This window comes from Camelina sativa, chromosome 13 (assembly GCF_000633955.1).
Source record: "Camelina sativa cultivar DH55 chromosome 13, Cs, whole genome shotgun sequence".
NCBI lineage: Eukaryota > Viridiplantae > Streptophyta > Magnoliopsida > Brassicales > Brassicaceae > Camelina > Camelina sativa.
In genome coordinates, this window is record NC_025697.1 from 22,237,509 (window position 1) to 22,251,235 (window position 13,727).

A 13,727-nucleotide genomic window follows, 5' to 3' on the forward strand; every position below is an offset into this window, starting at 1 on the left:
TACTCTCTTTCCCTTCTCAGATATCAGATATGAGAATATCAACCATATTGGGAATTTTATTTCAATTGCAGTTTAGTAGAAACACATATATTCTCTTTCGTCATTGGGAGAGCATTTGTGACAGATGTTGAAATGTTAAAGATTAGCAGCAAGACAAGATCATTGGATGTTGAGAAAGTACTAAAGTTTTTTTCTGAAGTCACCAAGGTTTGCCTTTCCTTCTGATTACAGTGAATCAGGACATGTTACATTCTTTCTCTGTAAACCATGATTTTGTTTTGTTTTTTTCCTGCAGGAGGGTTCAAGTCATGGTGCAAACCTTTTAACTGCTGTTGAAGTCCTTGCATCTGGGGTACTTTTGACCTTTACGTGCCTTTTAGTTTTTCCCTTACTCAGCTATGCGTTTAAATAATTACCAAAACTTGTTATTGAGATTGAATATCTGATAGCTAACTGGTAGTTACGCTCACCTTTGGAGGCAGTAGAAATTTTTCAGGGTGCCGGCTCTTTGATGGCTTATATAATAAAAAATGTGTTGGTTTATATATATACTCAACCTTTTATGTGTTTTCTTTCAGCCTTTCGACAAACAATCTCTATTGGATTCTGGGATATTGTGTTGTCTAATACACATTCTCAATGCGCTTCTGACATATAGTGAAGGTGAAAAAACTGTTAATGCTGAAGAAAAGGTAAAGATGGCAGATGTAGTACTCTCCAAGATAGACACTTTAGGTTCTGTTTAATGGTTCTAGTCAGAGTCATGTATAACATAATTTTCTACAATGTGTTTCATGCTGGCCAAGTGTACACTCTGCAATGCCTTATCGATTGAGACTTTAATGCGTCTCCATTTATTTGCAGATGGTGGGGAATGTTGTCCATATCATGAAAGCATTGGCAAGCCATCCTTCTGCTGCACAGAGTTTGATTGAAGATGACTCTTTTGAGCTGCTTTTCAAAATGGTTTACAATGGTTCTCTCGTGGCTCTTTCTCAATATAAAGAAGGCCTAGTTTCATTACATAACATACAGCTTCACAGACATGCAATGCAGGTAATTTGTTGCTCACCTGTTCTTTTACAAATCGAGCAATGAGCAATGTGTTTTGAAACTTAAACTTATGTGAATGTTAGGATGCTTACAGTTCCATTTGTGAATCCTTTCTTGTCACTGTCAGATTCTTGGGCTTCTTCTTGTCAATGACAATGGTAGCACGGCAAGCTACATACGTAAACACCATCTGGTATGCCATTAGATTCTGTAGATAGCCTCACTGTGGAATATTCATTCTCGTGTATTTCATGCTTATGTCAAACTATCCGAGGTCTCCCGTGATTAAGAATTTGGTTATCAGGAGACTTAGGTTAATTTTACTAGAAGAGTATGAGCCAAAAGCTAATGATAACTATTGGTTTTGTGCATATATACTCTTCTTTTCACAACTTTAGCATTGCTAAATAGCCGCAATCTGGTGTTTAAAAGGTTTTCTTTGTGATGCTTATAGTAATCTTCAAAGCATTTGACAATATTCGTTTTCTTAAATGAAGGAGTTTGTTTGAATACTTGTCCTTGGTTTGTGAACTTAAGATCTTTGTTAAGAAGCTAGATCACTAAAAAACTGCCTCTGATAGATCTTGCAACTAAGAACAACTATCTGGTTTCTGTTTAGTGTGAAAGAAATATGAACCTACAATTTGTTACTGCTAGATATGAAGGTGCTTTTTTAATTGAGTTTTTCTGGCACAAGGTATGACTGCTCGCTCTGTTTTAACTTTTTTCTGAACTATGTTTTGCTGAGTTCTTCTGCAGATAAAGGTTCTCCTAGTGGCTGTGAAAGATTTTGATCCGGATTGTGGGGACTCATCTTATACAATGGGCATTGTGGATTTGTTACTTGAATGTGTGGAACTATCATACAGACCTGGTAATTTGGCTTAGAAAAATACAAAAGAACTCAAAATATGTCAATTGCCATGAAAAAATGTAGTGGAGAGTAGAGATATTCGGCAGTGATCTTCTTAGGTTTGGATTTGTTAACTACTCTGATTATGGTTGCTAATCTTTATCAAATTTGACTAATGTATAGAAACTGGTGGGGTTAGGCTCAAAGAGGACATACGAAATGCACATGGTTACCATTTCCTTGTACAGTTTGCCCTGATTTTGTCTTCTATGCCGAAAGATATGGTTTTTGCATTCAATCATTCATCTCCACACAAAAATAGCGGTTCCGATGACTCTGAAAATCAGCCACCTCTTTCATTGAATAGTAGTCAAAATGATGACAGGGCTTCACAAAATTTCTCCCCTTCACTGTCCAGATTGCTTGATGTTCTTGTCACCTTGGCTCAGACTGGTCCCATTGAGTCACCTGGAGCAAATACTTCACTATTTTCTCACACAAAGCCCACTGCTAACAATCTGTATGATGAGGATCATGGAAATGGTAAAGTTAAAGACCTTGAAGCTGTCCAAATGTTGCAAGACATCTTTCTGAAAGCAGAGAACAAGGATCTTCAGGTTGAAGTGTTAAACCGAATGTTCAAGATATTCACGAGCCATATGGAAAACTATAGAATGTGCCAAGAATTAAGGACTGTTCCACTTTTGGTGCTGAACATGGGTGGTTTTCCTTCCTCACTGCAAGAGTTAATCCTCAAAATTCTTGAATATGCTGTCACAATTGTAAATTGTGTTCCAGAGCAAGAACTATTGTCACTTTGTTTCTTGTTGCAACAGCCAATCAATTCCGAGTTGAAGTATACCATACTTTCTTTCTTTGTAAAGCTCACATCTTTCGATCTACAGTACAAGAAAGTCCTAGGTGAAGTTGGTGTTTTGGAAGTCTTACAAGATGATCTGAAGCAGTGCAAACTTCTCATGGGTCCAGATCAGCATAGTGGCGTTTCTAATCATTTTGATCGGGTCCCTAGCTCACCTAGCTTCAAACAACACCTAGATAGTAAGGATGCCATCATTTCATCACCAAAGCGGATTGAATCTGGTTCAGGAAAGTTCCATATCTTTCAAGTTGACAGCACTATAACTGCTGGCTGGGATTGTATGATCTCTTTACTAAATAAATCTGAAGCTAATCAGGCAGCTTTTCGTTCTGCCAACGGTGTGACTGTCATTCTTTCATTCTTAATCTCTGATGAACATCGTACCGGTGTTTTGAGGATTTTGTCATGTTTAATCACAGAAGACATTGAACAGGTAAGTCTACATTCAAAGAATATGCATCTCGATTATTGATATATTACAGTGTGTCTTCTTGTTTCTCTGATAAAAAAATCAAATTCTATTACCTTGGCAAGGGTTTTTATTCTTTAGATTATGCTGCCACTATAGAGGTTCTGTTGCATAGGCATCAGAAATCCTTTTTTTTTTGTAAAGGGTAACTCTTATCTTACCATCCAACCAGGTCCATCATGAAGAGTTAGAAGCTGTTATCGATGTGTTGAAGAGTGGAATGGTCACTGGAATCTCTGGGCAGCAGTGCAAGCTTCACTATGAAGCCAGATGTGATACCATGGGTGCTCTGTGGCGTATTCTTGGGGTTAATGGCTCTGCTCAAAGAGTATTTGGTGAAGCCACTGGTTTTTCTCTTCTATTGACCACCCTTCATACGTTCCAAGGGGAAGAAGAGTTTAGGGATGAGTCTCTTGTGATGGTTTTCATCATATTGTTCAGATATCTATTGCGCCTCATGACAACTGCAGCCTGTGAGAATTCTATCAATAGGATGAAACTGCACAATGTCATTACATCTCAGATATTCTATGATCTTGTGGTGGAGTCTGGTTTTCTGTGTGCTGATCTGGAAACACAGGTGATACAACTGTTTTTAGAACTTGCACTTGAAGTTGTGCTTCCACCGTTTTTGACATCAGAATCTGTGGCCTCAGCTGAGACGGTAGAAAGTGAAAAAGCAAGCTTTCTTGTAAAAACTCCATCTGGCCAATTTAATCCTGACAGGCAGAGGATCTATAATGCAGGTGCTGTCAGAGTTCTGATCCGTTCACTGCTGCTTTTTACTCCAAAAATGCAGCTGGAATTTCTGAATCTTCTAGAAAGGCTTGCACGTGCCAGCCCATTCAACCTGGAAAACCTCACGTCAGCTGGTAAGAACTTTGTCTGTCCGAGGATTCCCCTTGGGGTCATTATTATTGGCAAAGTTAACGTTTAAATCTTATCTTTGTTGTTTTTTCTCTTCTTCACTCTTGTCGCCTTCCTCTCTTAATGGAATTATAATGGAGCAGGTTGCGTAGAACTCCTGCTGGAGATTATCCAACCTTTTCTTCCGGGTTCATCTCCATTCCTTTCTCATGCTTTGAAGATTGTTGAAGTTCTTGGGGCGTACAGGTAGTTGACCATAGCTAAAAAATCTAATACATAGTCTTAGGGTGACTACGTTTAAATGGCTGGCTGATCTTACTCATAGTATAGTCTTATTCTGGTGCAGATTGTCTCCATCCGAGCTCAAACTGCTGTGTAGATATGTTATGCAAATGAGGGCTATGCATTCGGGTCACTCACTAGTTGGTATGATGGAAAAACTAATTCTCATGGAAGACACAAGTTTGGAAGATGTTTCCCTGGCCCCTTTTGTTGAAATGGACATGAGCAAAACTGGGCATGCTTCTGTTCAGGTGTCCCTGGGAGAAAGATCTTGGCCTCCTGCTGCTGGTTATTCATTTGTTTGTTGGTTTCAGTATATTAATTTTTTGACAACCCAAGGAAAAGAATCAGAAGTCTATAAAGCTGGTGGTTCATCAAAGACACACAGTTTGAGTGGGCAACAAAGTGAACAAAATGTTTTCCGGATATTTTCTGTTAGTGAAATAAGTGATGAAAGTCAATCCTATGCAGAACTATATTTTCAAGAGGATGGTATTTTGACTCTAGCCACTAGCAATTCAAATTCTTTGTCATTTTCTGGATTAGAAACTGAGATGGGCAAGTGGCATCACCTTGTTGTTGTCCATAGTAAGCCAAATGCGCTTGCTGGACTCTTCCAGACTAGCGTTGCTTATGTTTATATTGATGGAAAACTTAGGCACATGGGTAAACTGGGGTATTCTCCTTCACCTGTTGGAAAGTCTTTGCAAGTAATAATTGGAACTCCAGCTACTTGTGCCAGGGTTAGCAATTTGGCATGGAAAATACGTTCATGTTATCTTTTTGAGGAGGTGCTCACATCAGGCTGCATTGGTTTCTTGTACATTCTTGGTAGAGGGTATAAAGGTCTATTTCAGGATGCATATCTCTTATGTTTCGTCCCTAATCAGGCTTGTGGTGGAGGCAGCATGGCTATCCTTGACTTTTTAGATACTGACATGTCATCATTGTCTAGTATCCAAAAATTTGACGACAGTAATAGACAATGCGATTCTAAGGCAGATGGTAGTGGGATTGTATGGGATCTCAAGAGGTTAGAGAATCTTTCAATTCAGTTACCTGGTAAGAAACTCATTTTTGCATTTGATGGAACATGCTTAGAGTTCATGCCCACGACTGGAAGTTTTTCCCTTCTCAACCTGGTTGACCCGTTGTCCGCTGCTGCTTCCCTTATTGGAGGTAATCAATGATCCCATATAATTTCGTATTTTCCATTTTATTTTCAATTTTATTTCATTGGACGTTTCTCAATGATATAGGAATTCCGCGTTTCGGGCGCCTAGTGGGAAATGCGAGTATCTGCAGACAAAATGTGATCGGGGATACTATACGCTCTGTGGGAGGAATGGCTGTTGTACTTGCACTTGTTGAGGCTTCCGAATCTAGAGATATGGTATATATGTCTCTTTCACTGCTTGCATGTGTGCTTCATCAGAATTCTCAGAATGTAAAGGATATGGAAACATACAAGGGCTACCATTTACTAGCTCTGTTTTTGCGTCCCAAGATGGCGCTATTTGACATGAAATGTTTGGAGATATTGTTCCAAATTTCTGCATGTGAAGCTTTCTTTTCAGAGCCAAAGAAGTTGGAGAGTGGACAAAGTACTATTTGCATGTCACCTACGGAGATTACACCTGAAAACAACTATGAGGATCTTAGTCTGTCAAATTTTCAATCTGAACCTTCTTCAGTTGGATCTCATGGATATCTGGATGATTTTTCTGGGCCCAAAGATTCTTTTAGTCATTTATCTGAGCTTGAATTGGGAGATAGTCCTGTTGAAACTTCAAACTGCATTGTCTTATCCAATGCAGATATGGTGGAACATGTCCTCCTGGATTGGACCCTCTGGGTGACAGCCCCTGTTTCCATCCAGATTGCCTTACTTGATTTTTTGGAGAACCTCGTCTCAATGCTTTGGTACAGGAGTCACAATCTTACAATTCTGCGTCAAATCAATCTGGTGGAACATTTGTTAGTGACACTTCAACGAGGGGATGTGGAAATTCTTGTCCTAGAAAAGTTAGTTATTTTTCTTGGATGCATCTTACAAGATGGTTTCCTTACTTCGGAGCTTGAAAGTGTGGTTAGGTTTTTGATTATGACATTTAATCCACCTGAAATAAAATCACAGAACTCATCCATGCGCGAGTCAATGGGAAAGCATGTAATTGTGAGAAATTTGCTTCTGGAAATGCTTATTGATCTCCAGGTAACCATAAAAGCAGAAGAACTGCTGGAGCGGTGGCATAAGATAGTCTCATCAAAATTACTGACGTACTTTCTTGATGAAGTTGTGCATCCTAGTAGTATGAGATGGATCATGACCCTTCTCGGTGTTTGTCTCACTTCTTCCCTAAGCTTTTCTCTTATTTTTTTTTCAAGTGGAGGCTATCAGGGTCTGGCACGGGTACTTCAAAGCTTCTATGATTCTCCAGACATATATTACATTTTGTTCTGCTTGATTTTTGGAAAACCTGTTTTTCCAAGACTACCAGAGGTACGGATGTTAGACTTTCATGAACTAATGCCGGGTGATGGAAGCCATGTGGAGTTGAAGTTTGTAGATCTGTTGGATTCAGTGGTTGCTATGGCTAAATCCACTTTTGACAGATTGAGCATGCAATCAATGCTTGCCCACCACTCTGGAAACCTTTCACAGGTGAGGGATAGCCTTGTAGATGAGCTTGTTGAGGGCAATGCGGATATGACTGGAGACCTTCAAGGGGAAGCTTTAATGCATAAAACATATGCGGCACGGTTGATGGGCAGTGAAGCTTCAGCTCCTGCTACTGCGACATCTATTATCCGTTTCATGGTTGATCTTGCGAAGATGTGCCCTCAATTTTCAGCTGCTTGCAGATGTGCCGAATTTCTCCAAAATTGCGCTGATCTTTACTTTTCCTGCGTCAGGTTTGCATCACATGCCTTTTGCATTAATGTATGTTTTTCCGTATCACGTACTGAACATAGATGTGTACATGCATTTGTTATTTAGGAATCAAATTATTATTCTCCGTCCCTTATATAGTCTCATGGCATAGAGACAATATTTTTCTTTCCTAATCTTTTAGTCCTGCATGTCAAAAGGTCCTAGACAAGACCTGCAAGATGTTTTGCAAATTTTGACCAAAAGCTGGGTCGTGTTGCAGGGCTTCTCATGCTGTGAAGATAGCCAAACAGCTCTCAGTGAAAGGAGAAGAGCAGAATATAAGTTGTTGGGATGATAGCAGCGCAAAAAGCACTTTCTCTAGATTTCCTCACCGGGACGAGTCCACAAAAATCTCCATCAGTGCTGGAAGCTTTCCTCAAGAGCAGGCCAGTGTGAGCTCTGAAGTCATGCCTTTACCTTCAGATTATGTGGGTATTGATAAGATGGAAAACATTCTTACAACACCACCAAGGGATCCAATGAAATCATTTCAAGGTCGTGAATATGTTAAGAAACAAGATGGTGATCATGCTGGCCCTGTATCAGCCTCCAGCGAAATGGAATCTTTAGATCGCAAAGGTAGTTCAAGTGAAGTTCAGCCAACAGAGTCCCATACTTCTGAATCTTTCTCGATTTTAGAGTCTCCCCTTTTCTCTGAAAAATCAAGTCTTGACGTTCCATTCACTCCATCACCATCTCAGGCTGTATCCTCGCTAAGCTCTAACTATAATGAATTCAAAAGTTCTACAAGTTCTTCTCCTCGCCCGTCGCATATCTCAGTTAGTGAATTTGCTGCATCTTCAGATCACAAGTCAGGTTCACAAGGTTCATCTGCTGCCCATACAATATTTACCATTAGCCCAAAAATTCTCCTCGAAACTGATGAGTCTGGGTATGGTGGTGGGACGTGTTCTGCTGGAGCAAGTGCCATGCTAGATTTCATGGCAGAGGTATGTGCTGACTTAACGACTGAGCAGATCAAAGCAGTACAGGCTTTGGAAAGCATTTTAGAAATGGTTCCTTTATATGTGGATCCTGAATGTGTTATAGTATTTCAAGGCTTATGCCTTAGCAGAGTCATGAACTATCTTGAAAGGCGTCTAGTGCGTGATGATGAAGAGGATAAGAAAACACTGGACAAAAGAAAATGGTCTACAAACTTGGATGCATTTTGCTGGATGATTGTGGATCGTGTCTATATGGGAGCTTTTCCTCAACCAACTGGAGTCCTTAAAACCCTTGAGTTCTTGTTATCAATCCTGCAATTGGCTAACAAAGATGGTAGGGTTGAAGAAGCCACTTCTTCAGGGAAGGGTCTGTTATCGATAGGAAGAGCAACCAGGCAACTCGATGCTTATGTGCACTCAGTCCTGAAGAATACAAATCGAGCAATACTTTATTGTTTTCTTCCATCGTTCTTGACAATCATTGGAGAGGAGGACCTACTTTCACGTCTGGGATTTCTTGTTGAATCTAATAAGAGTCAATCTTCAAATCTAAGCGTCGAGGAATCTGAAGTTGATATCTCAACAGTTCTTCAACTGCTGGTTGCAAACAAGAATATTATATTTTGCCCAAGCAATCTTGATAGAGATTTGAATTGCTGTTTGTGTGTGAATTTAATATCTCTACTCCATGACCAGAGAAAGAATGTGCAAAACATGGCATCTAATATTGTCAGATATTTGCTGGTTCACCGGAAATCTGCTTTTCAAGATTTGCTTATCAAAAAACCACACCGAGGAAAAAAAGTTGATGTATTACACAGGGGTTTTGATAGAATACTGACTGAAAATCTTCCAGAATTCTGTAAGTGGCTTGAGAGCTCCGAACAAATTACAAATAAAGTACTCGAGCAGGGTGCTGCAGTTATGTGGAAACAGTACATAGCTGGCTCAGAAAAATTTCCTGATGTTAGAATGAAAGGCATGAATGGTCGCCGCACTAGAGAGATGGGGAGAAAATCACGAGATGCGTCGAAGTTAGACGAGAAACACTGGGAGCAGGTAAGTGAGCGAAGATATGCACTTGAAATAGTGCGTGATGCAATGTCCGCTGAGCTTAGAGTTGTCCGGCAAAATAAATATGGTTCGATACTTTATGCCGAGAGTGTGTGGCAAACTCATCTCCAGCAGCTGGTACACGAACGTGGTATATTTCCGTTGCGTCTTTCCCAGGGATTTGAAGATAAATGGCAACTCTGTCCTATTGAAGGTCCTTACAGAATGCGGAAAAAGCTTGAACGATGTAAACTGAAAATTGATAGCATCCATAATTTACTAGAAGGGAAGTTGGAACTTGGAGAAATTGAGCTACTCAAATCCAAAAATGAAGATGGCCTAGTTATTTCTGATATGGATTCGGAGCAAGCTTTCCTGCTAAGTGAACTTTACAGCGAGTCATATTTCGAAGAAACTGATGACCTTAAGGATTTTTCATCTGCTAGAAATGGATGGAATAATGATAGAGCTAGTAGTACAAATGAGGCGATTCTTCAGAATGCTCTTTCTTTTGGTGGCCAATCTTGTAGTACAGCATCTGTTCCAATAAGCGTCAACACAGGTGCAAAATCTGAGACTGGATCTCCAATAAAGTCATCTTCTGGTATGGATGAAATCAGAGCTCTAGAGGAAGAATCAGAGAAGGAACTGAATGATGATGGTGAGTATTTGATCAGACCTTATCTGGAACATCTTGAAAAGATTAGGTTCCAATATAACTGTGAGAGAGTTGTTGGTTTGGACAAACATGATGGGATCTTCTTAATAGGGGAACTCTGCCTATATGTGATAGAGAATTTTTACATTGATGATCAGGGATGTATCTGTGAGAAGGAATGGGAAGACGAGCTATCCATTATTGATCAGGCTCTAGGTGTGACGAAACAATTCACCGGAAGCTTGGAATCACAGTCGAAGTCTAGCACATTATGGAGTACAACAATGAAAACTGACGCTGTAGGGGGACGAGCATGGGCATATGGTGGTGGGGCTTGGGGAAAGGAAAAAGTGCGTGTGACTGGTAACTTGCCACATCCTCGGCGTATGTGGAAGCTAGATAGTTTTCATGAGATTTTAAAGCGTGATTACGAGCTGCGTCCAGTTGCTGTTGAGATATTTAGCATGGATGGATGTAATGATCTCCTTGTGTTCCACAAGAAAGAGAGGGAAGAAGTCTTCAGAAATCTCCTTGCCATGAATCTTCCAAGGAACAGCATGTATGGCATCTTGTTGCTTTTCATCTCATTATTTTTTCGCTTTAAAATTTGGTGCTCTCAGCATTTTCTCTCGTCATGAATAAAAATGTCAAGTTAAGCTCAAAAGCTGAGCACTATATAGCTTAGTCTTCATGAGGCCTTTTCTAAATCTACGAGGTTGTTGTTTATTCTGTTTATTTCTTTTTCTTTTCAGGCTCGATACAACCATTTCAGGGTCTGCAAAACAGGAAAGTAAAGAGGGTAGCCGTCTTTTCAAATTGATGGCAAAGTCATTCACGAAAAGATGGCAAAATGGGGAGATCAGCAATTTTCAATACTTAATGCATCTCAACACCTTAGCAGGGCGTGGATACAGTGATCTCACACAGTATCCAGTGTTTCCGTGGATTTTAGCGGATTATGATAGCGAGAGTCTTGACTTGTCAGATCCAAAGAATTTTCGCAAGCTTGACAAACCAATGGGTTGCCAGACGCCTGAAGGAGAAGAAGAATTTAGAAAAAGGTTTATGATGTTGCATTTTGAACTATATGTAGTGTGTTCTTTACCATGAAGTTTTTCCTTCTTAATGTCGCATCATATCCAATGATTGCTTCTCATGCTTTCCTTTTCCCTTTTTCATTTCAGATATGAGAGCTGGGATGATCCAGAGGTTCCAAATTTTCATTACGGGTCTCACTATTCAAGTGCTGGCATTGTTTTGTTTTACCTTATTCGCCTACCACCATTCAGTGCTGAAAACCAGAAGCTGCAGGGTGGTCAATTTGATCATGCTGATCGACTTTTTAATAGTATTAAAGAAACTTGGCTAAGTGCAGCTGGAAAAGGAAATACATCAGATGTGAAAGAACTAATTCCTGAATTTTTCTACATGCCTGAGTTCTTAGAAAATAGATTTTACCTTGATTTGGGTGAAAAACAGTCAGGGGAAAAGGTAGATTTAGCTGCTCTAATGGTGCTTGAATGTACCGTTTACTTCTCTGTTTCCATTTCATAAGCCAAGTTCTTTGTATAATTACAGGTGAGTAATGTATCTTTACCTCCTTGGGCTAGAGGAAGTGTTCGTGAATTCATCTGCAAGCACAGAGACGCTCTGGAGTCTGATTATGTTTCAGAGAATCTGCATCATTGGATAGATCTCATATTTGGGCACAAACAGAGAGGAAAGGTACATTACCTGTTCTCCTTTTGGTAGTCAACAGAGAAATATCGTAGAGATGTTGCTTCCTAATTTACCGAATCATGAGGTTGTTTATCTTCAGGCTGCAGAAAAATCTGTAAATGTTTTCTATCATTACACCTATGAGGGGAATGTGGATGTGGATGCAGTTACAGATCCTACCTTGAAGGCATCCATACTAGCACAGATTAATCATTTTGGACAAACGCCAAAACAACTATTCCAGAAACCTCATGTTAAAAGAAGGACAGACAGAAAATTCCCACCGCATCCTCTGAAACACTCAATGCATCTTGTTCCTCGCGAAATACGCAAATTCTCATCATCTATAAACCAAATCATCACTTTCAATGAGAAGTTGCTTGTTGCCGGTTCTAACTGTTTCCTGAAACCCAGAGGCTATAAGAAATACATAAGATGGGGTTTCCCAGACATGAGTTTGAGATTTATGAGCTATGATCAGGACAAGCTCTTATCTACCCATGAAAATCTCCATGAAGGAAACCAGATCCAGTGTGCTGGTGTTAGTCATGACGGGCGCAGTGTGATCACTGGAGCAGACGATGGTCTGGTCTCTGTGTGGAGAGTCAACAAAGATGGCTTGCGTGGTTCACGGCGTTTACGGTTAGAGAAATCCCTTTGTGCACACACAGCCAAGGTCACTTGTCTACGTGTAAGCCAACCTTACATGATGATTGCAAGCGGTTCAGATGACTGTACAGTTATCATATGGGATCTCAGTTCTTTAAGTTTTGTTAGGCAGCTTCCGAATTTTCCGGTTCCCATTTCAGCAATCTACATAAATGACCTTACAGGAGAAATCATAACTACTGCTGGAAGTTTACTTGCGGTTTGGAGCATCAATGGCGATTGCCTTTCTGTGGTTAACACATCACAATTACCATCAGATTTGATAGTATCAGTAACAGGCTCAACGTTTTCTGACTGGCTGGAAACAACCTGGTACGTGACTGGTCATCAAAGCGGGGCACTTAAAGTGTGGCAGATGGTACATTGTACTGATCTGGTGAGTGCCGAGAACAAAACTGCTAGCAACAGAACAGTAGGGATACATTTGGGGGATCAGGTGCCAGAATACAAGTTGCTTCTACACAAGGAGTTGAAATTTCATAAGAAACCGGTCACAGCTCTGCATCTCACGATCGACCTGAAGCAATTACTGAGCGGTGATTCAGCTGGACATTTGCTTTCATGGACAGTGCCAGATGAGATATTAAAAGCTTCACTCAAAAAAGCTTAATAGTTTAGAGTCAGAAGTGCCATGTAGAATTAGGACGGAAGCACCTAGGAGGTAGATCAAAGTCAAAATGTAAGACCTCAAAGAAAAGTTTTCCTTTGTTGAATCTCTTACCTCACATGTGATTCTTCTCCATCTGATTTGCAGATTAGATGTTGTTGCCCAATGGAGAAACAACAAAGCGAGACAAAAACGCGTCGATTTGACAATAACCAACAGGCTTGTCTTTAGAATTTGTGTAAATATAGCTAACATGTAATTTGTGTGTACAGTAGACTATTCTGCAAAGAATAAACTGGGTAAATCTAGTATAAGAGCTCCATCTATATTTCTCAGATGAAATTATGTAATCATTTATTATATTGTTACTATACTAGCTTAGGAACTTTTAATTTGGACAATTAATTGCTCCAACATCAATGGTAATGTATCATATTCTTTAACCGGTAGCCACTCTAAAAGTCTAAAGTACAAAATCATAGTAGTGTCTTAACTTTTCAGTGTCAATCACAGAACATATCAATGAATAGCACAAGATATATTAGACACGAGCTTCGAACCTCCCAACCACTTCTCCATAACATACTCATTCACTTTCTTCTCATCATTTCCAAACACATTACACATCGCCTTCACATAGTGAGATGGAAATTTCCCGTTTATCCTCACATAGAACATGACAGCACGACCCATGTCTCTGCACAAAGTGTCCCTAAGAGAGTCGAACATTGACTT

At 39.9% G+C, this 13,727-nt stretch overlaps 1 protein-coding gene across 2 annotated transcripts in view; it reads left to right on the forward strand.

Moving 5' to 3' along the window:
- Nucleotides 1–13,385, forward strand: part of LOC104737497 (BEACH domain-containing protein A2-like) — a 15,774-nt gene extending 2,389 nt beyond the window's left edge. The window contains exons 4-20 of one of the 2 annotated variants that reach the window (XM_010457698.2): nucleotides 72–207; nucleotides 296–352; nucleotides 579–692; nucleotides 865–1,056; nucleotides 1,181–1,246; nucleotides 1,813–1,927; nucleotides 2,090–3,219; nucleotides 3,428–4,127; nucleotides 4,266–4,368; nucleotides 4,469–5,583; nucleotides 5,664–7,320; nucleotides 7,560–10,556; nucleotides 10,750–11,058; nucleotides 11,182–11,488; nucleotides 11,576–11,722; nucleotides 11,817–13,064; nucleotides 13,140–13,385. In XM_010457698.2, the coding sequence (XP_010456000.1) occupies nucleotides 72–207; nucleotides 296–352; nucleotides 579–692; nucleotides 865–1,056; nucleotides 1,181–1,246; nucleotides 1,813–1,927; nucleotides 2,090–3,219; nucleotides 3,428–4,127; nucleotides 4,266–4,368; nucleotides 4,469–5,583; nucleotides 5,664–7,320; nucleotides 7,560–10,556; nucleotides 10,750–11,058; nucleotides 11,182–11,488; nucleotides 11,576–11,722; nucleotides 11,817–12,995 (10,324 nt within the window). In that variant the 3' untranslated portion in view covers nucleotides 12,996–13,064; nucleotides 13,140–13,385. The remainder of the gene's footprint in view (nucleotides 1–71; nucleotides 208–295; nucleotides 353–578; nucleotides 693–864; nucleotides 1,057–1,180; nucleotides 1,247–1,812; nucleotides 1,928–2,089; nucleotides 3,220–3,427; nucleotides 4,128–4,265; nucleotides 4,369–4,468; nucleotides 5,584–5,663; nucleotides 7,321–7,559; nucleotides 10,557–10,749; nucleotides 11,059–11,181; nucleotides 11,489–11,575; nucleotides 11,723–11,816; nucleotides 13,065–13,139) is intronic. The other variant, XM_010457700.1, reaches the window with a different exon arrangement.